This window comes from Aspergillus candidus (genome assembly GCF_002847045.1).
Source record: "Aspergillus candidus strain CBS 102.13 unplaced genomic scaffold BDW47scaffold_19, whole genome shotgun sequence".
Lineage (NCBI taxonomy): Eukaryota > Fungi > Ascomycota > Eurotiomycetes > Eurotiales > Aspergillaceae > Aspergillus > Aspergillus candidus.
Genome location: NW_020194024.1, coordinates 154,014 through 173,276, shown reverse-complemented (window position 1 = coordinate 173,276; position 19,263 = coordinate 154,014). Strand labels below are relative to the sequence as shown.

Genomic DNA, 19,263 nt, shown 5'->3' with positions numbered 1-19,263 from the left:
CGAGAGACCAAAATGGCCAGTAAGCACTGAGAACCAATGGACTAGTTATACAGTATCTTTTGCCACAACTCGGCCGGTGGCGGGGGCGGGTACTGTAGTTGCCTGGCGGGTGGAGAGAGCCATGGTACGGAGTACTCCTTACTACCTATCTGATCACAAAGATATATTTTGGGATGTACGCATACCAATGATAGGTAGTAGGTGATAAATAGGTAGGTAGTAAGTAGTAGGTAGGTAGAAGTAAGCCTCGGCTCTTTTCCTCATTTTTCCTATCCCTTGAAAGTAGATGCCTTGATTTTCTAGTCTTCCCTTCTGCCTCTGTCTCTCTTTCTATACTTCTATTTTTATTTTTTATCTTATTTTACTTTTCTTCCCCCCTGTACTACTCACTGCCCGCTTAGGTATGCTGTGACTTGACTCGCCTCAGTCTCAGCTGGGTTTCCATTCCTGGTTGAGGCTGGTTTTCTTAACAGTTTGAAATGTGGTCGTTATTTAGCTACCAGTTGCTGGGAGATCCTTTTACATTTTGGTATATTGATTATATTATATTGGATTTTTCTATTCGTATGTATATTCAAGACAGATCTTGATAGGTGGATAGGCATCAATACCTATTTGAAGCGCATTTGAAATTATGACTATATAATAAACCCACTGGAAAGCAATGCCTACATATGGGAATGAATATATCCTCTTAGACAATACTGACAATAAGTCTAGTTGGTGTATGCGCATGTCTGTATGTGGCTGGTGTGAGAAAGAAAGAAAGAAACAAAGAAACAGACAGATAGAGATCTCGATCCCTCCGCATCACTTCACGCGAAGAATAGGGTGTGTGTGTGGTATGTACATACATACCACACTGCACTCATTTCACTACACTTACTTACCCACAGCTAGGTACCCACCTAGGTAGCTAGGTAAAGTATGATTGGACTGGATGCCAGTTTCCATTGATTGTTGTGTGGGGACGAGTGTAGTATTTCATTTCCGACGCCTATAGATGTGTATATCTATTAAACATAAATACAAACATAGTAACAGTGGATTTGCACTCGATATTATATAGAGAGAGAGGGGATAGTACTCCGAGGAGTAGACATGTAATAGAAAAGGGAAAGTAAAAAATGAATGAACGCCCATCTATGGTGGTCGTGAGACTTGTATCGATTTGATTGGATTCGATTCGTTGATTGCCGATTCTCGTGATAAATTCGTAATCAGTATGTGTAAGTCCGTGTGAGCCTACGCTGTGCATTTGATTTCCCTGACAGCGGGCTCCTTCGCGTCGGGATGGAGGTCGGGCTGGCTGTCGGGCTGGCTGCCGTCCATGAAGAGGTAGTCGATCTCCTCGAGGGTGAGATTGGCGGTCTCGGGGTAGAAGTAGTATACGATCTGCCGCCGTCATTAGTTTCTTTCTATGGGATGGATCCGGATCCCAGAGTGCATATAAATATAATGCACATCAGGTATGCATAAGGACGGCTTACCGGGACAAAAATCAAATTCATGCACATGAAAATCAGATATCCCTTCCAGACGAGCTCCTTGATCAGCGTCGGCGCGATCATGGCCACGAAAAAATTCCACAGCCAGCTTGCTGAGATTGCGATGGCTTGTCTGCTTTCAGCATTAGCGTGGTGATCCCCGCAAGGGGAGGTGAACATCTGGAATGCGGCGGGGAACTCTTACCCTTTTGCGCGGACATGTAGGGGGAGCAGCTCCGGGCTGTACACCCACGGGATGCAGTTGATGGAGGCTCCGAAGATGAGCATGAACAGGAAGAAGAACACGATTGAGGCGGTTGCCGCTGGCTTTTCGATGCTCGTTCCTGTGGGAGGTTGTCAGGTCAGTTCAGACCCGGCTGGTAAACGGAGAAGCATGCGGAGATGGTGAGTACCCTTAAATGAGAGAAGAATGGAGATCATCATCATGCACAGGAAAAGCCCGAATAATCCCCACATCATTGGCCTCCGGCGTCCCAGGCGATCCGAGTACATTGTAGGGTAGATGGAGCCTGTTGGGGTCATGATCAGCGGGTGTTCGTCTCCACATAGCAGAGGTGCACATCAAATTCCAACCTACCAATAACAAACATAACTTGGATTACGCCGCCAAGGAGCAGACTCAGCTGCTTGTCGAGGCCCACATTGGTCTCCAGGACTGTATCGAGTTTGTCAGATCATTTGTCGAGTCATTTAAGACATCAGCCGTTCAGATCTGTGAATTCTTACCCGATGTGACATATGTCTAGATGGGCTGTTAGCTGGTCCATGGTGTTGCCCGCTTCGGTTCGAATGCTGAGACTTACCACGATGAAGTTGATACCGGTCATTTGGTTCATAAACTGTAGGCCGTAAGACAGCAGGACGCGTCGCCCCGTTTGAAGCTCGTCCTTTTTGAAAATTCGAGACCATTTGTACTCCTCCCGGAGCTTGTCCAGCTCAACGGCCCTGTACATTCCGCGCGAGTCCTCAACAATTTTGGGATCATCCGCGGCTCGGTCGTGGACATCGCACAGAACCTGCAATGCTTCGTCGGGTCTCTGCCACCGGTACAGCCATCGTGGGCTTTCCGGAAGACTTTGGGGGAAAAGCAGGGTTAACCACGGGGACACTCAAAAAAGTAAACCAGGTCAAACTTACCCACGGACCATGATGACCACGACTATCGCAAAGATCATCTGAAATGCAATAGGGAGCCTCCAGCTCACGGAGCCTGTGACATAGCTCATACCATAATCGAACCAATAGGAGATGACGATACCGACCCCGATGGCGAGAGGCTGACTACACACATACATTCCTCGATTCTTTGCCTCGCACAACTCCGATTGGTACACAGGGGCTGCGACGCTCATGATCCCAGTCCCGGTGCCGCTAATAAAGCGGGACACGAGCAGTTGAGCCTGGGAATAGGAGCAGGCCTGTAGGCTTGCTCCAATCTGCACGGAATGTTTCATCAGTCACGCCATTCTTCTCATCGAAGAGAGTTGGACATGGTGGGACGAACTATGATCCAGGCCATGGAAAACCACATTGTCTTCCGAAAGCCCAGTTTATCTGACAAGATGAATGCAACGACCGTGCCAAAGAGACATCCCAGGTTGTAGATTGCCACAATGATGCCGAGCACGGCAGAGCTGGGGTACTTGAGAAGGCTGAGAAACTCTTCATTTCGGACAATCCCAGAGAATACACCTTGGTTGTAACCTATATCCAGGTCAGCCCTGTGTGAGATCCACGCATCCTCGCAGGGAAGGAGGGGAGCCTGTACCGAACAAGATGAAAGCTACCTGGCAGGTAAACAGAATGGCCATCCGAAGGCCAAGTCCTCGACCATACATCGTGTTGGTCCCAGCCATGACAACAGTACAATGGGAGTGGGATTCTGAGAGTGAGAAGACATCCTCGAGGTAGGCCGCAACGCCGGTTGAAAGAGTTTAAATACATCTAAATGCGCTTGGGGTTTGCGCACTCGACATGCAAACATAGCGGATCATCATGACTAGTCCCCCGGTGGGCCCCAGAGGATACACCACCCACCGTGCCTGCAAATGGGCGAGAGCCATGGGCACAAGGGAAGGGGCATTTCCCTGCCACGACACGACTGGCGCTCTCTCCCAAGGGCAGACAAGCTCTGCTGCCTGCCCACCAGCCCTCCAGCCTTTAGGAGGTGGGCATCAGAGCGGGCCCCATACCAACCGGAAATCTTAACCAAAAATACCGCACGTATCTTCAGCCTGGAACACAGGAGGCGAGGTCAGATGGTGGGATGAACTGTCTCAGCGATTTCTGGTTGACCGAATCATGTTCTGTTTCTCATATTCACATCCCACATGATCCACAGCGATCAGCTCAACACTCTCTTTTTGGGCCTTTTTCTTTCTTGTTTTGGCCTCGGCCGAAGATCTCATTCGACGCTATACTGGGAGGGGGAGCATCAAACACCCAGAAACGATCACCATGGCGTAGTCAGGGCATTATCGATGAATCTTGGAGGAATTCCTCGAGCAAGGACCTGCTGAAAAAGCACGGTTCTTTCCCTGAAATCCATCCCAAATCCCACGGCATCATTCTTGACCCATCCCTTGCCTTGATAGTGTGAGGGGTTGGAGTCATGGTGCTGTAAAGGCCGTCGAATAGTTTTCAAGAGCTTGTGATGGTGGCGACATTCGTATCCTCCCCAGTCTGGTCGTCTGTTCCAAATTAAGCTCTGTGTTGAAGAACCCTGGATTGGCATGGACAGGATGTAGAGGCTTTCATCGTGCACCGGGTAGTCAGTCCCCGGCGATATGCAGCCCTGTGAGTTGGTCGATGTTGAAAGACACGGGCGACTTTCTAGATTCAGGGAGGTAATTTGCCTCTCCCCAGGATTCGGCCCGAGGTGTCGCCGGTTGTCGCTCACAAGTCAGCCTGATGCAAATCATGTGTTACTTATACACATGGCATAGATGTGTCATCCAGCTGTGCAGTATGTTTCGCATCTGTAGAGATCTAGGTGTATGGCCTGAAGAAATGAAGCTACATGAACCTCATTCCGCTTCGTTATCGGCCGCGTCAAGTGCCATGTATGCTAGGATACCGCGTTGCCGTGAAAACTTGGAAGGATTACTTGGTACAATACATAAGAAGCGTCGGTCCTGGCATGTGGTTATTACCAAGGCCTTGCTAGTCAATCTTCCCTTCCTTGGACAGGAGGGTTCCGTGAAGATCCCCAAATATAGGACTCGATGATATCAGGATACAGATGTAAGAGGCCCGGGGATAGATGAGTTTAGGGGGAGAAAAAGCCTGGAGAGAGTAATTCACTTGGCATGATTCAGTTGAATTCGGTTGGCCAGAATTGGTAGGTCGTGCGGTGCAATTCCTTCTGTTCTGAGCGCAGGGACGCACACGATGGCGTGACTGGAAGGGGAAGTTCCGGGGATCTGCCCGGGGATTGGAGTGTGGAGATGGAAGTGGAGGTGGAGCCGTGGAGATCATGGCGCTGTCGGGATTACTCCAAAAGCACATAGTCCCCAGCTCCCTGATCTTCCGAGGCATACCAGATCTAGCCCGATGGGGAATTCGGAATGAAGGCTGGCGCTCGCATTATATGGGATCTCATTACAGGGCCATGTCAGTGTGAAAAACTGTGTTATGAGTCTTGAATTATGCCCCAAGGTTTCCTGGAAGACGTATTTCCAATTCCCGGGAGGCAGATCCTAATCGCTATCATAATCACTTCCTTCATCGTAGTAATCGCCGTAATGCCCAGAAAAGGCGGCGTTGACGCCATCGTCCTCGTCATCGTCTCCATCCTCCTCATCGTCGTCATAGTCGTCATCCGGCTTTTCATCCGCTTCCCCTGCGGGGCCGCGGCCCTCTCCATTCGCATTGGCCGCTCCGGTCCCGCCCTGAGAAGGCTGCTGGGACGGGCTAGGTCCCGGCGCCCCAGGAGCAGGAGACTCGGCGGTCTTGGCGGGCATCGGCGGCTCGGTGAGTTTAGTGCGTTTGATAGCCGCCTCGGGTTCTATACTGGCACTCCGCCGGGACGCCACGCTCTGGCTGCGGCTTTGGCTTCGGCTGAGACTCTCGACCTTGGCCTTGGCCGCCTCGTCGGCACCCTCTTCCCCAAACAACGATTCCAGGAGACGGTAGTTGATCTTCTTACTGAAGCCCCTCCGTTCCAGCATTCGGCGGGTGGCTTCGGCAGGGGTGGAGGCACGGGAATTCCGCCCATCGCCCTCCTCCCCTTCCCCTTCCAAGTAGGTGACATCCCCCATCCGACCCCGACGGCGCTTGCGGGGCTTATGCATGCCTGGGCCGGAATCGGCTTCTTCCAAAGCACGCTTAAGCGCCTTGGCCTGCTGGGTCCGTAGATAATCCTTGTTCTCGTGTACCCAGATCCGCTCCTTGATTTCCACCTCGGCGGGAGACAGGAGGCAGTTGGAAACCTCGGGATCAGACTCAAATTCGGAGGCATCGATCTCCATGCTTTCGGATATGACTTTCCGAGGTGGTGCCGTATTACTATCGAGCAGATTCGACCCCTTCGCCAACAACGCCGTCATCTCGGATTCCAGCGCCTCCTCCGAGGCAATCTGATCGGGAGTCGGCGGAGGCAGTGGCTTTCTTTTCCCGTGACCGGAGGCTTTTTCGCCCGGTTCGGGAGTGGCCTCATCCAACGCGGATGACACCGACGACACTGACGACACTGACGGTTGCCGCGAGCGACTGTCCGCCGTCAACGCGGGGTCAATGGGGAGACTCGGGATGGCAAAGCCATCCGCGTCGACACGTTTCGGCTGAATGGACACGCTTGCCTCCGGTAGGTCCCCTTCGATCTCGGCCGCCGTTTCGGGGCCTTTCTTTTTGATGCTGCGCGACGGCTTCCGCCCTTCCCGGGCTCGGGTGAAGGACGGCGGGTCGTGGGTGTTCTCCAGTTGGACCGAACGGAATTGGTCAACGGTCAGCTCTCCGCTCTCGGTGGAGCTGAATTCGTTCAATCGCTGGCTGATGGTGATCTCTGTCACCTTGACCACATAAACGACCTCTCGAACGGTTCGACGGAAGTTGTTCATCCGAGCTGCTAGGATCAGGGCGGCGCCACAGATACCAGCCGGGCGTCGACCAGTAGTCATCCAGTCGCGGTTCATGCGCTGCACGATCCGCACCGCTTCGCTAGCGACCTGCATGGTCGAGGAACCGAATTCGAGCTGCTTAGCAAATCGGTAAATCAAACTCTCCGGGTCGATAGGGTTCATCAAAAAGACATTCCCGCCCAAACGCAGCTCATCCAGGAGTGCTTTGTAGGTTCGACCCAGTTTGAATACGTTGATCTGGACGTTGATGAGCAAGGGCTTTTGAGCGGGTGTTGGTTCGAGGTGTACTCACCATGAGGACATCGGCAAAATCAATCAGCATGACCGTGTTTCCATCCTGTCGACGGCAGGCGATATATAGGGCCACTGCAGCCACGGTCTTGGTTCGACGACCCTGGATGAAGTTGAGACCCACGGCCAGCTTGAACACCTGACCGGCGGCCTTCATGGCGCTTTCGGGGATCATCAGGGCGCGGGATAGCTGGTTGATGTAGCGATTACCTATCGCCCGATTAGCGGGAGTAAACCCAAGCAAAGAGATCTAGACAAACTAACCATTTTGCTCCGTAATCTCTCGACTCTCCATGGCACCTCCGCGCTGAAAGCCGGGGCCATAGCTGCGGACGTGCGATTGGTCTTCACCGACAAAGGTACCTTGCACGACGGCGGCACCCGAGGACGTCTCTCCAAAGGTCACCTCGGACACGATATTCGCTTCGCTGATGACTGTACCACAGCCCGAACACACCTTCTGGCCATCATCCTCGACGATCTGGGGTGCCGGACAGCCGGGGTTCGGGCACGTTGAAGTCTTGGGATGAGTGGTCGGCCTGGCCGGCTGGGGACGGGAGATTGGCTGGGGGCGTCTAATCGGGGTTGGGTTGGGAGCTTTGAGACTGGCTAGACGACCCATGGGAGCCCTCGGTCCACTTCTGGGCGGAATTGGCGCACGAGGCCCAGGTCTCGGCGCGGACATTATGATAGTGGTTGGTATCGTTGAGTGGGACGATCTTTTCCTTTCTGCCTCTATATCTTTCCCGTCTTCTTCGTCTTCTCCTTCTAAGCTATGTCGGTATGATTGAAATAGCACTTCACCGCTGACTCATATTCATGTAATGTAAGGTGAGATGGGTCCGACTCTATCGGTCCTGAGTTTGATGCCTCAGGCCACCAAGGGAGTAGGATAAGAAAAAAAAGTTGAAAAAAGGGCCCCACCAGTGGATGGGAAAGAACGACGACGAACGAATGTTGGACTTCCGAGATGTAGTGCAAAGGAGCAGTTCGTAGACAAATGGTCGAGGATCGTAGCTAGGGTTAGTTGATCTGGATGGATGAAGAGTATCCAATACCAATGATGATCGAGAGAGTGAAGATGGGGAGAAGCGAAGACGCGGAGAGGAGAGGAGAGGATGGCGCTGGAAGAATGCGGGCAACCTGAGGCACTCCCGGCTCTCGGTGGTCCAGCGGGCGGGTCACGTGGTGAGTGGGTGGTCTGCCTCAGGTTTCCTCCACCCCCAGTGCTGTCAGTTCGATTCCCTCCGGGTCCGATCGAGAAGATGTCGAGAATTTTCTTTTCTCCGAATGATGCTGGGGATGACAGTCTGGTCTTCTTATTATTAATTTGATTGACTTTTCTTTTTCTCTGTTGGTCCGTGTGAGCTTGTATTCTCCGAAGTCAGTTATTATGGTGAGAAGCGCTATATAAACCACACAGATATAGTCACGAACTACCACATATCTCATAGACAACCAACATGATTCCAGAACAAAACTAGCAGTCCTAGAGACAGAAAAAAAGGGACTAGTTGATCGGAGATCTTCAGATAATGAGGTCATTTGATGATTGATAAGATCGGACCAGTTTGCCACCGCATCCGTTCTGTAGCTTTCCCCGGCTTGTCGAGCCAAGTGGGAATGAGAGATTTGTGCGTCGTTTAGTCTCGTGCTCAATCATGTCCACCACACGCACAAAAAGCGCGTCCCTTCATCTTTTCGGGAGGATGGGGATAAAAAGCAGAGGAATCCCCCGTCAGATCCATTCTTAAATCTGAACTTGGTTATCCATTTCTTCCAGGACCCATAACTTAACTTGCGATAAACCTCGTGACTAATCTTACCTCATAAAGGAAATACAACATCCCTCTACAAGTCTTCCTCAAGACATACATTCTTCTCTTCTCGGAATGATGTCTGCCCTCGCGGAGCAGGGCACCCAATGCCTCCGCAGTATCTTCTTCGTGAGCAATGTACATTGCTCGTCGTGTGTGGCATATATCTCAGAAGTCCTCGACGAGATCCCGGGGCTGATCGAGCTCGATGTCTCCATCTTTACGAATGAGGTTCGCGCCGTCCACACGGTGGACACGAAGCCCTCCGATTTGGCCACAGCTTTGATACAAGCTGCTTTTGAGGTCCATCATGTCACCACCTACGATCTGCAAGGGACGATCGTCTCCGACTTGGATACCTCGTCCTGGCTCCCCCGAGACTCCATCCTCTTCTCTCCCCAGTCCAACCCACAGCCCGTTTCCCACCGATCCGCCCAAAGACACGCCGAGAATTGCGACGCTTGTCGACAAGAAGAACTCGATATCGCTTCGACCCACCCCGCCGCACTGGAACGAAGCATCAGCCGGTCAAGGGCGCAGCCCAGCTGTCACCGAACGGAGGAAGAGCGGAACAGCTTGTCGGATACCGAGCCTCTGGCGCCTCAGGTCTCGGATGCGGCCTCGGCTGAAGGCTCGGCCACCATGCGCGTCACCCCCTCGTCACAGCCGCCGAAAGACCATGGAAGATTTCGTGCCCGTGTGAGCATCGGGGGAATGAGCTGCGCATCGTGTGTCAACTCCATCACCGATGAAGTCAAACATCTCGATTTCGTTCTCGACGTGACCGTCAATCTACTGACCAATAGCGCAACGTTGGTCTACCGCGGGCCCCAGGAAAACATCAATAAAGTGGTTGAGCAGATCGACGATATTGGATTCGAGGCGTCTGTGGATGAAGTCAGTTCCGAGGAGATGGCTTCGCCGTCTGATCAACGCCCGCCGTCCACTTTCGTCGCGGAGCTGGCAATCAACGGCATGACCTGCGGCTCCTGCGTTGGGGCTGTAACCCGAGGTCTCCAGGAACTGCCGTTCGTGACGGACGTCTCCATCAATCTTCTAACACATGGCGGAAGAGTCGAGTTTAAGGGGCGCGATAACCTGGACACATTGACTGAAAAAGTCGAGGACTTAGGGTACGACGTCTCTGTCAATAGCGTCTCTCCAACGGCTGCGGTCGCCGACGAAACCGAGACCAGGTCAATCGCCATTCATATCGATGGCATGTTCTGCCACCACTGCCCGGAAAAAGTGTACAACGCGCTCGAAAAACTCCCGGACATACGCGTGGACCCCGGTTTATCGGTCAAGAACCCAATTTTGAAGGTCACTTACACACCCCATGCTCCGTCGTTCACTGTCAGAGAGATTCTTCAAGCCGCAGAGAAGGCGCACGATTCTTTTGTCGCGACGGTATACCACCCTCCCAGCATCGAGGACCGTTCGCGCGCGATGCAGCGACAGGCAAAGAGCCGGCTGCTAGCACGGTTTCTTTTCGTTTTGCTGGTGGTCATCCCAACTTTTGTGATCGGAATCGTGTTCATGACTCTGGTGTCGCCCGAAAACGAAACCAGAAAGTACCTAGAGCAGCCCATATGGGCCGGCAACGTCTCGCGGCAAGAATGGGCTCTCCTCATCATGGCGACCCCAGTCATGCTATACGGAGCCGATCTATTCCACGTGCGAGCCATCAAGGAGATCTACTCTCTCTGGCGTCCCGGCAGTCGTGTACCCGTCCTCCGACGCTTTTATCGCTTCGGAAGCATGAACCTCTTGATCTCTGCCGGAACAACCGTGGCTTACGTCTCCTCCCTAGCGGTCCTGATCATGGATGCGTTGGCAGACACATCGTCCGACACCCACAGCGCCAACTACTTCGATTCGGTTGTGTTCCTGACCTTTTTCATCCTCGCCGGCCGGCTCATCGAAGCGTACAGTAAAGCCAAAACCGGCGATGCGGTCGCAGCGCTCGGGCAACTGCGGCCTTCGGAAGCACTGTTGGTCACCGGAGGCGGCGAAATCCAGCGGATCAGCTATGACCTACTGGAGATCGGCGACGTGGTCAGCATCCCCCACGGCACATCGCCCCCGGCAGACGGAGTTGTCGTCGGACCCGGATCCTACCAATTCGACGAAAGCTCTCTGACGGGAGAGTCAAGACCCGTGAGCAAGAAAACCGGCGACGCAGTGTACACGGGGTCCGTGAACGTCGGACAGCCCGTTCAAATTAAGGTATCTGCGCTCGGGGCGGCTTCCATGCTGGATCAGATCATCGCCGTGGTCCGCGAGGGCCAGAGCCGACGCGCGCCGCTGGAGCGATTCGCAGACATCCTTACGTCCCACTTCGTGCCCGTGATCACGCTGATCGCCATCCTGACCTTCGTGATCTGGCTGGCCCTGGGGCTGTCGGGGGCTCTACCCGCCGACTACCTGGACAATGCGCGCGGGGGCTGGACGTTCTGGAGTCTCGAGTTCGCTATAGCTGTCTTTGTCGTCGCGTGCCCCTGCGGCCTGGCACTTGCTGCGCCCACGGCGCTCTTCGTTGGAGGCGGCCTGGCTGCCAAACAGGGCATTCTCGCCAAGGGCGGCGGCGAGGCGTTTCAGGAAGCGAGCAATCTCGATGCTATCGTCTTCGACAAGACCGGAACGTTAACCGAGGGGGGTAGCCTCAAAGTGTCCGACCACGAGTCGCTCGTCGCCTCCCCCGAGCAAGTGCAGGCCGCCTGGGCTCTGGCGCGGAAGCTCGAGGAGAGCAGCAACCACCCCATCGCACGAGCCATTTTCGAGTTCTGCAGCGAGAAACTGGGGAACGGTGTATCGATCTTAGACGCCGACATCGACGAGATCTCCGGACAGGGAATGAAGGGCAGATTCACCGTCTCCACGAACCAGTCCGAGACGACCGCAACCACCCAATACGAAGCAGCAATTGGCAACCAGCGTCTCCTCGAGAACGTAGTCTCACTCAGCGAAGACGACACCCTCAATCTCTCCAACGTCCTATCCAAATACCAAGCGGCGGGAAAATCCACCGCCATCCTCTCCCTCCGCCAAACACCAACCACCACCGACAGCAACGAACCCACCCCACCCTTCACCCCAGCCCTCATCTTCGCCATCTCCGACACCATCCGCCCCGAAGCAGCGCAAGTCATCTCCGACCTCCAAAAAACCCGCAAAGTCGCAACATACATGTGCACGGGCGACAACGAAACAACCGCCAAAGCGGTCGCCTCAATGATCGGCATCCCTCCCACAAACATCATCGCAAACGTCACTCCCGCCGGAAAAGCCGACTTCGTCCGCCGCATCCAAGACGGACTTCTCTCTACCTCCACCACTCTCACCGCTTCCGAAATCGAAAACCAGCGCTCTTCCAGCACCAACCACAAACGCCCCGTCGTCGCCTTCGTCGGCGACGGCGTCAACGACTCCCCAGCGCTCGCAGCCTCAGACGTCAGCATAGCAATGGCCTCGGGCTCCGACGTAGCCATGAACTCCGCAGACTTCATCCTGCTCAACTCCGAGCTGAACTCCATTCTCAACCTAGTGGTTCTCAGCCGGCGGGTGTTCAACCGCGTGCGCGTGAACTTTGCCTGGGCGCTCGTGTACAACATGGCTCTTGTGCCTGTTGCCGCGGGCGTCTTTTACCCCATTGTTAGTGGTCATGAGCGGAGGATGAGTGAGGGAGGCGAGATGGTTATGGTTGATATGCATTGGAGGTTGGGGCCCGTGTGGGCTGCGCTGGCTATGGCGTTGAGTAGTATTTCGGTTGTTTGTAGTAGTCTTGCGCTGGGGATTGATTGGAATTGGTTGAGGAGGTTGGTGGGGTTTGGGAAGCGTTGATCTTTTTTTTCTCTATTTTTCTGTTTGCATGTTGGGTATGTGGTTCATTTGGTGCATTTTGGGCTGGCATGGAGATAGGATGTTGGATTATACATGTACGCATTAATATCATGATAACGAAGTCATTTAATATCATAATAATCAAGTCATTAACAACATTCAGGCCAATAAGAAACAAATGATCATCAACCAGCCTCCCCCCAAACCTCCGCAATCTTCTTACTCAAAACCTTAGCAATCTTCCTCCGCCCGACCATCGCATCCAGTTCCTCCGAAACCATCGTCTCCCTTTCCTGCGGCTCTAGGCCCTCAAACGCTTTGATGAAAGCCTGCGGAGTAGGCCACTTGCGTTGAATCTCCAGCGCCTTTTCACCCGTGACGCCCCGCGTACACATGAGCATCTTCAGGTAGACGTCGCGGAGGGTAAGGATCTCCGATTTGGAGGTGAGGGCCGAAAACGAGGGGAAGGTCACGGCGAAGGTCGCGGATGGGGTTTCTGCGCGCAGTCGCTCGAGGGTATCGAGGTAGGACTGGGATGAGGAGAGCTGGCGGCTGGGGATGAGGTTGAGAGGGGTTGACGGGGTGGTTGTGGTTGTGGTTGAATTGGTGGTGTCGTCCTCGGACGAGGCACAGTACATGCTGCGCAGGAGGAAGGTCATGCGTGCGAGGTAGCGGATGGTGTCGTCTAGATTTTTGGTCTGCTTGACGAAGTAGCCGTTGACGACTTGGGTGGACGCGATGGCGGAGGCTACCATCTCTTGGTACTTGGAGCCCGTCTCGTGGGAGACGGAGAACTCCTCGATGAGGTAGATGACGTTTCGGATGCCGGAGCGACGGAGACGGAACTTTTGCTCGTAGAATCGGCCATCTTTGATGGATCCGATGAGGTCGTCGAGGCGCTTGCGCTCGACGATCCAGTCGAGCATTACCTCGTCGCCTTCTTCGCCGTGCTGTGAGAGGAATGCCGGGTCGTGGCATTTGGCTACCCACATTGCGTCGCCTAGTTCGAGGGAGCGGACTTCTGGTATTATGCCCTTTTTGTCTAGTTCGTTGGAGATGTAGTCTCTGTCTTTGGAGGTGCGGACTTCGCGGTTGTCCAGGACCAGCTGGACGGTGAAGCTTCCTGGTGGGAGGTTGATTGGTGTGACGGGGCCATCATATTCTGAGTCTCCTCCCCAGTCGTTGTCACGGTCTTGGGTTTCGTTGTCGTCATAGGGCTCTAGAGAGGCCATGGATACTCCCGACTCTTGAGACTCGGCAGTGGTGCCATTCGCATCCTACTCGGGTCAGAATCCGCGATATCTGCAAGCCAGACACTTCTTACCTGAGAGATGCCCGATGACATGGAGTTCTGCTGGCCACCACCCGGAAGAGTCTGTCGGATCCTCTTCGCGACCTCCCACCCCTCCTCAGTCAGAGCGTATCTCTTGAGCGGATGCCCATGCTCATAAACAAAATCCTTCTGGATCAAAGTCTTCATGGAGCTCCACGCAGTGAAATACTTAGTTGGATCGCTCGGAGCCGTGAAGGAGGTATCGCAATACGGCTCTGCTTTCTCAATCAGTTGCGCCTTGGTCAGGCTCTGCGACGAATCCTCCTCGAGGCTCGATAAGCCGATGATCAAGGCATATGGACCCGACCGTAACGACGGTACATAGGGCTTCGCCTTTCGCGTTCTCTTCGCAGGCTGGGACTCCACTTCTTCTGTGGCTTCTCTAGGGTTCCTTTTGCTGGATTCTGTAGAATGTCAGAATGCTGCGATGGCTCTCTATCAGGACCTGCAAACCAACGTTTCTGAGGATGCTCCGGCTCCGGAAGCCCGTTCTCCAAGCAGTAGGCCTTCAACTTCTCTGTGAGACGATCACAAAGTTTAGGACCCAGCCCGTTCAGCTGCTGCGCTTCCGACGGATGCTGGAAGCTCAGTGGGCATGCTTTCATAGACTCGTACGCTTTTTTGTATCTAAGACCGTCAGCGCCATATTTGGCTGAGAAGTATAGAGTCGCAGATACTGACACCGTAGCCCCTCTACTATTACGCTCTCGCGCCTGATCGAACCATTCCTTGATCCATCCAAGTAACAGGGGATTCGCGCAGGTCTCCGAGTCAGCCATGGTTTGATGGATCAAACTCGGCTAGAGAGCGTTTTCTCAATCAGAACCACCCAGGAGACTATGAACGAGTGGTAATTTAGAAGAGACAATCATCATTGGATCCCCCTTTCAAAGTGTGTTGAACTGCAGGGTGATGAGTATAGAAGAGGTTGTAGATAGAAACGCGCCCCCGGCATGAATGAGCTTCGCGTGGATTTCCACTTTGGGAACTGTGGCTCATGGGAACTGTGGCGTTCGTGGCGCGTGGTTTATTGGTGCTTTTTATTGGTCAGATTAAAAGTATGCTAGCAGTATAAGAAAATAGGTGACAAAATTTCTTGAAATGGCCGAGTCTGTATCTACCAAGATATAGGAGCAATTACTGAAAATATTGCTTTGGTCTTTTGAATTTTTTCTTGGTTGAAAGTAACACCAAACATGCCCATATTCCAGCAAAAACATGTTGATGACGTCGTTGTCCGGGTTCCGTGCATGATACCTTGGTTGAGACACTCGCCAGGGCGAATATTTCCTGATTTTGTGTTATAATATATAATGGTCTCTTTTTCTTGAAGCAATCTTCCTTTGCAGATTCCATTCTAATAGCAGCTGTTACAAAAATAGGTAATATGGACGCGGTAGGAAACCAGCCCACCGGTCCAACCGACAGCCACATCCTATCCCAAGTCGAACAAGACGAAAAGGGCCTCTCACAAAAACCACATGTAGGCCCCATCGATAACACATCCGACATTGGCTGGGGAGCATCTCCTCATGAATTCGAAAAGCGAATTGTGTCTGGTCTGTCAAATGAAGACCTCTGGATGCTTATCAGACGATTCAATAAAGTGTGTCTCCACATCGACACCCGCAGTAGGGCAGGAATACTGACCTGAGAAAGCAAATATACTGCGTCAAAAGCGTGCCCGAATCACTTGCGCAGAGCCTGGATCTCAATCGCGCGGCCGATGAGGATTTCTCGCCGGATAAGTTGCGCGCTACTATAGAGCGGTTCTACACTGTTGTTGTTGTGGAGCTTGCTGGGTTTGTCAAGCATGTTGCTAGGTTACGATCGTGGAGGGAGCCGCGTCGGACTTCGGTGTTTTGCTTTGTATGCTGGTGCTCTTAGGGTCTTCAAATTACTATCATGGGGCTAACGGTATGATGCAGGTCTACTTCGTCGCATGGTTTCTGGACCTGCTCGCGCCCACTCTATTCAGCGTTCTCCTTGCCCTAGTTATATACCCTCCATCTAGATCAATACTCTTCCCCCATGTCCCCATTCCCCTAGTCGACAAAGACACAGGCGGGGTGCAGAAACCAACAGCCGGCGTCCTAGGCTCACACTCGAGCATCACGGGCGCCCCGGAGAACTTCAAAGGCGAAGCAGCCGAGAAAGAAGCCAGCAACCTGATGAGCAGCATGGCGAGCGTGGCAGCTGGCAGCGTCACAGGGAAACATGACCAAGGGACGCCTGACGACGCGCCCATGGAGAAATCCGCCCCAGATGTGATGGACGTGGTTTCTGATGCGGCGGATGCGCATGCTTCTGTGCATGGGGAGGTCCCTGAGAAGACGCACGACAAGACGAGACAGCCTATGAAGGCGGCCGTGTTTGATACGGCTATACAGTTGATGCGTGGTGTGAATGATACTGTTGATACGTATGAGCGGTTTGCTAAGTACGTATGGCCTCGGATGGGCGTTGTTGGACTGCCGGCCTAATTTGTTAATGTGGTGATAGTGCGCTTTCGCCGACGCCGCCCTTTTCTTCGTTCACGCCTTATTTACGTTTCTCGTGCGTCCTGGCTCTTGCTTTCGCAGTGTCGCTCGTGACATCTAGCTACTTGTTCGTCAAGGGCACTACTCTGGTGACTGGGTTCAGTTTCTTCGGAGACCCGGTCATGCAGCGCGGAATGGAATACTTGGACGACAAGTACCCACTCTGGCGAAAGAGCCTGCTACTAGAGAAGTCAATCTCCCTCCCCCTCCCTCCTCCAACTCAACTTCCTCTTCAGCCATGCTAACAATCCACACACAGCTCCCTCCTGAAAGGCATCCCCACAAACGCCCAACTAACCCTAACCCTCCTCCGCAGCGGCGAAGCAAACGACTCCCCCATTCCCCCACCCCCCGGAGACAAACAGAAGGACGCACGCCCACCATCAGAACCCATCCGAATCAGCACCAACGATCTCCAACTCGGAGCCTCCAACGAAGAAATCCACGACGCCGCATCTCCCGCACCGCCCGGCTCCACCCCCCACGAAGAGACCGCCACAGACGAGCCCAAGCCCAAACACACCTTCATGTCAGGCCTAGTCAACTTCTTCCGCGGAACCACGTCCACAGGGCTCCAAAGCAAGCTAGCAGTGGACCGAGCCCGAGCAGCAGTAGGGTCACGGCACGCAAAAAGCCGCGTAGGTGTCCTCCGACGCAAAGGCCAGACCATCGTCCCGCGGGGCCCCGTGCATTTCGACGCGCGGTACCATGGTAAACGCGGCGCGGTGATGCTCGACGCGATGCAGGATCCGCCTGTGATGTACTTTACGACGGATCCAGCGTCGATGGCGGAGGACCAGAGTGTGCGGGACAAGAAGGGGAATAAGTCTGTGTTGTTTGCATTTCCGGTTACGGATATTGTGGAGTTGAGGAAGATTGGGGGGCTGGGGTGGAAGGGGAAGTTGGCGGCTGGGTGGGCGGTTGGTGGGAAGGAGGTCGTGGATGGGTTGGTTATTGTTGGGAAGGGGCCGCAGGAGAGGTATCAGTTGACTGCTATGAAGACGAGGAATGATTTGTTTAATCGGTTGGTGGCGATTGATGGGCAGGTTTGGGAGAGTTATTGATGGTGATATCTCTTGTTCACTCGGGGATGATCTAGTGCTTGTTCCATGCTGGGATGGTTGTGCGCTTCGTTTGGTTAAGTGGGCTTGTTCAGGATCAAACTGGAACTGTATAGTTGTGTGATACTATATTAACCCCTGTACGGTAATATCATGATGCGTATTCGTTGATTGACTATCGATGGATCATCACGAGACTACAGACATATGTACAGCTTGTATACGAATTAACAACCTCCGGACCCAACCCTCATTGCTGAGTCAATTCCACCTGATAGTCCCGGACCGCCTGCTCAAAAGACTCGTCGCGCTTGAACCCCAATGACATGGCCAGTTGATTGTCAACACGGGTAGGCCACGAATCCAAGATCGGCCGGAGAACAGGGTCTTCCTTCTCCTTCAGCAAAGCCAGCTTGTCCTTGCCTCCCACCGCCTCCAACGCATCCATCATCTGCTGTATCGTCACGCAGATACCCGGAACACTGATCTGGCGGATATGCGGAGGAATGGAATCAGGCGGCAAGGAAAGCGTGACGATCAGATTGTGGACAAGAGTCCGGGGCGAGCAGATCCAGGACTCGAACGACCGATCTTCCAGCGGAATGACACACTCCTGCCCGTTGAGCGGCTCGCGGATCATCCCTGACAGAAACGATGACGCAGCGGCAGTGGGCAAGCCAGGTCTGACGGAGATCGTCGGGAAGCGAAGCGTGAAGCCCGTGATGAAGCCGCGGCGCGTGTACTCGTTGACGAGGGTCTCGCCGATGATCTTCTCCGCGCCGTAGGACGACTGCGGCGTGGGGATCACCGTGTTGTCCACCACTTTCGGAAGGGGCTGGCCGAAGACGGCCTGGCTGGAGGAGTAGATCAGGCGCACGCCGGGGCAGGTTTTGCGGAGCACTTCGAGCAGATTGCGGGTGGCATCGACGTTGACGCTCATGCCGAGGTCGAAGTTGGCTTCGGAGCCGGAGGACATGATGCCGTGGAAGGCGTACACGGCATCTAGCGAGTCAGTCACGACGGATTGGGCATCTTTGAGGAGATCGGCGGTCACGGTGCGTGCATTCTGGGGGTGTTTGGCGCCTTTGGGGATGGGGGGTTCGTTGATGTCGGTTAATGTCACGATGTGGGAGGGGTCGTTGAGGAGTTCTTTGGCGAGGAGCTGGCCGATGAAACCGGCTGCACCGGTGATGAGAATCTGCATGTTGTAGATGATACTAATTGAAGAAGTGGTTTGGAGATGGAGAAGAGTGGTTTAAGAAGATGTCGGACCTGTTGTTGACCCTGTTATTCCATCGTCATGTCGGGGGTGGGGCTCGCATCAAGTCCGAGGTCCAGCTTCCCCACCGGACTTGACCCGTTGTTACCCAGAGGGGATAAACAGGCAAAGGAGGTAAAGACAAGAAAGTCATTGTATTCTCGATTTTGTCTTTTTCATGGGAGACAGCTGTTGAGATCTTCTGCTTGTCAGATATCTCGACATTGTGGCCAGACTCAACAGTATGGGGGTGGGGTTGGAAGACTTCCTCCAATAAGACGATGCGATGTGCCCCATCAATCAACATTTCTGGGGATTGTACTGAATCCTCTAATTATAGAGAATTGACTTGGTGATTAATCAGAGACTAGACTGTCAGAATAAGAACAATTGAGTATTAATCGAAAGAATATAGAAATCCTACCAACTATCCAATGAAGAAAACAAGGATGTGGAAGCCCATTGACCCCCCGGGCGCTTATTAGAGAAAGGCGGGGTTTCGCATCCATGATTTCTCCCCCTCAATGAAACCAG

General features: G+C 53.4%; 6 protein-coding genes across 6 annotated transcripts; 2 read left to right on the top strand and 4 right to left on the bottom strand.

Annotated features, from left to right (window-relative positions):
- Positions 1–1,067: 1,067 nt before the first annotated feature.
- On the bottom strand, positions 1,068–3,648 carry BDW47DRAFT_23387 (sugar transporter-like protein). Its single transcript, XM_024818531.1, has 10 exons — positions 3,277–3,648; positions 3,013–3,212; positions 2,646–2,944; positions 2,312–2,582; positions 2,235–2,250; positions 2,086–2,163; positions 1,901–2,017; positions 1,693–1,831; positions 1,491–1,620; positions 1,068–1,395 (listed from the first exon to the last, which is right to left on the bottom strand). The coding sequence occupies exons 1-10, from the start codon at positions 3,362–3,364 to the stop codon at positions 1,246–1,248; spliced, it is 1,488 nt and encodes a 495-aa protein (XP_024672510.1). The 5' UTR covers positions 3,365–3,648; the 3' UTR covers positions 1,068–1,245.
- Positions 3,649–5,125: 1,477 nt separating this feature from the next.
- BDW47DRAFT_23380 (transcription factor TFIIIB subunit BRF1) lies at positions 5,126–7,778 on the bottom strand. The gene is made up of 3 exons (XM_024818530.1): positions 7,142–7,778; positions 6,879–7,087; positions 5,126–6,823 (listed from the first exon to the last, which is right to left on the bottom strand). The coding sequence occupies exons 1-3, from the start codon at positions 7,560–7,562 to the stop codon at positions 5,207–5,209; spliced, it is 2,247 nt and encodes a 748-aa protein (XP_024672509.1). The 5' UTR covers positions 7,563–7,778; the 3' UTR covers positions 5,126–5,206.
- Positions 7,779–8,450: 672 nt separating this feature from the next.
- On the top strand, positions 8,451–12,622 carry BDW47DRAFT_104930 (putative copper resistance-associated P-type ATPase). The gene has a single exon (XM_024812445.1). The coding sequence runs from the start codon at positions 8,770–8,772 to the stop codon at positions 12,535–12,537; it is 3,768 nt and encodes a 1,255-aa protein (XP_024672508.1). The 5' UTR covers positions 8,451–8,769; the 3' UTR covers positions 12,538–12,622.
- Positions 12,623–12,697: 75 nt separating this feature from the next.
- On the bottom strand, positions 12,698–14,968 carry BDW47DRAFT_23362 (crossover junction endonuclease MUS81). Its single transcript, XM_024818529.1, has 4 exons — positions 14,552–14,968; positions 14,328–14,497; positions 13,862–14,274; positions 12,698–13,814 (listed from the first exon to the last, which is right to left on the bottom strand). The coding sequence occupies exons 1-4, from the start codon at positions 14,647–14,649 to the stop codon at positions 12,723–12,725; spliced, it is 1,773 nt and encodes a 590-aa protein (XP_024672507.1). The 5' UTR covers positions 14,650–14,968; the 3' UTR covers positions 12,698–12,722.
- Positions 14,969–15,143: 175 nt separating this feature from the next.
- Positions 15,144–17,598, top strand: BDW47DRAFT_23325 (DUF3292 domain-containing protein). The gene is made up of 5 exons (XM_024818527.1): positions 15,144–15,476; positions 15,530–15,739; positions 15,799–16,310; positions 16,373–16,600; positions 16,670–17,598. Exons 1-5 carry the CDS (start codon positions 15,258–15,260, stop codon positions 17,472–17,474), a joined length of 1,974 nt encoding a protein of 657 aa, XP_024672506.1. The 5' UTR covers positions 15,144–15,257; the 3' UTR covers positions 17,475–17,598.
- Positions 17,599–19,014, bottom strand: BDW47DRAFT_23326 (SDR family oxidoreductase). Its single transcript, XM_024818528.1, has one exon. The coding sequence runs from the start codon at positions 18,673–18,675 to the stop codon at positions 17,722–17,724; it is 954 nt and encodes a 317-aa protein (XP_024672505.1). The 5' UTR covers positions 18,676–19,014; the 3' UTR covers positions 17,599–17,721.
- Positions 19,015–19,263: the final 249 nt, after the last annotated feature.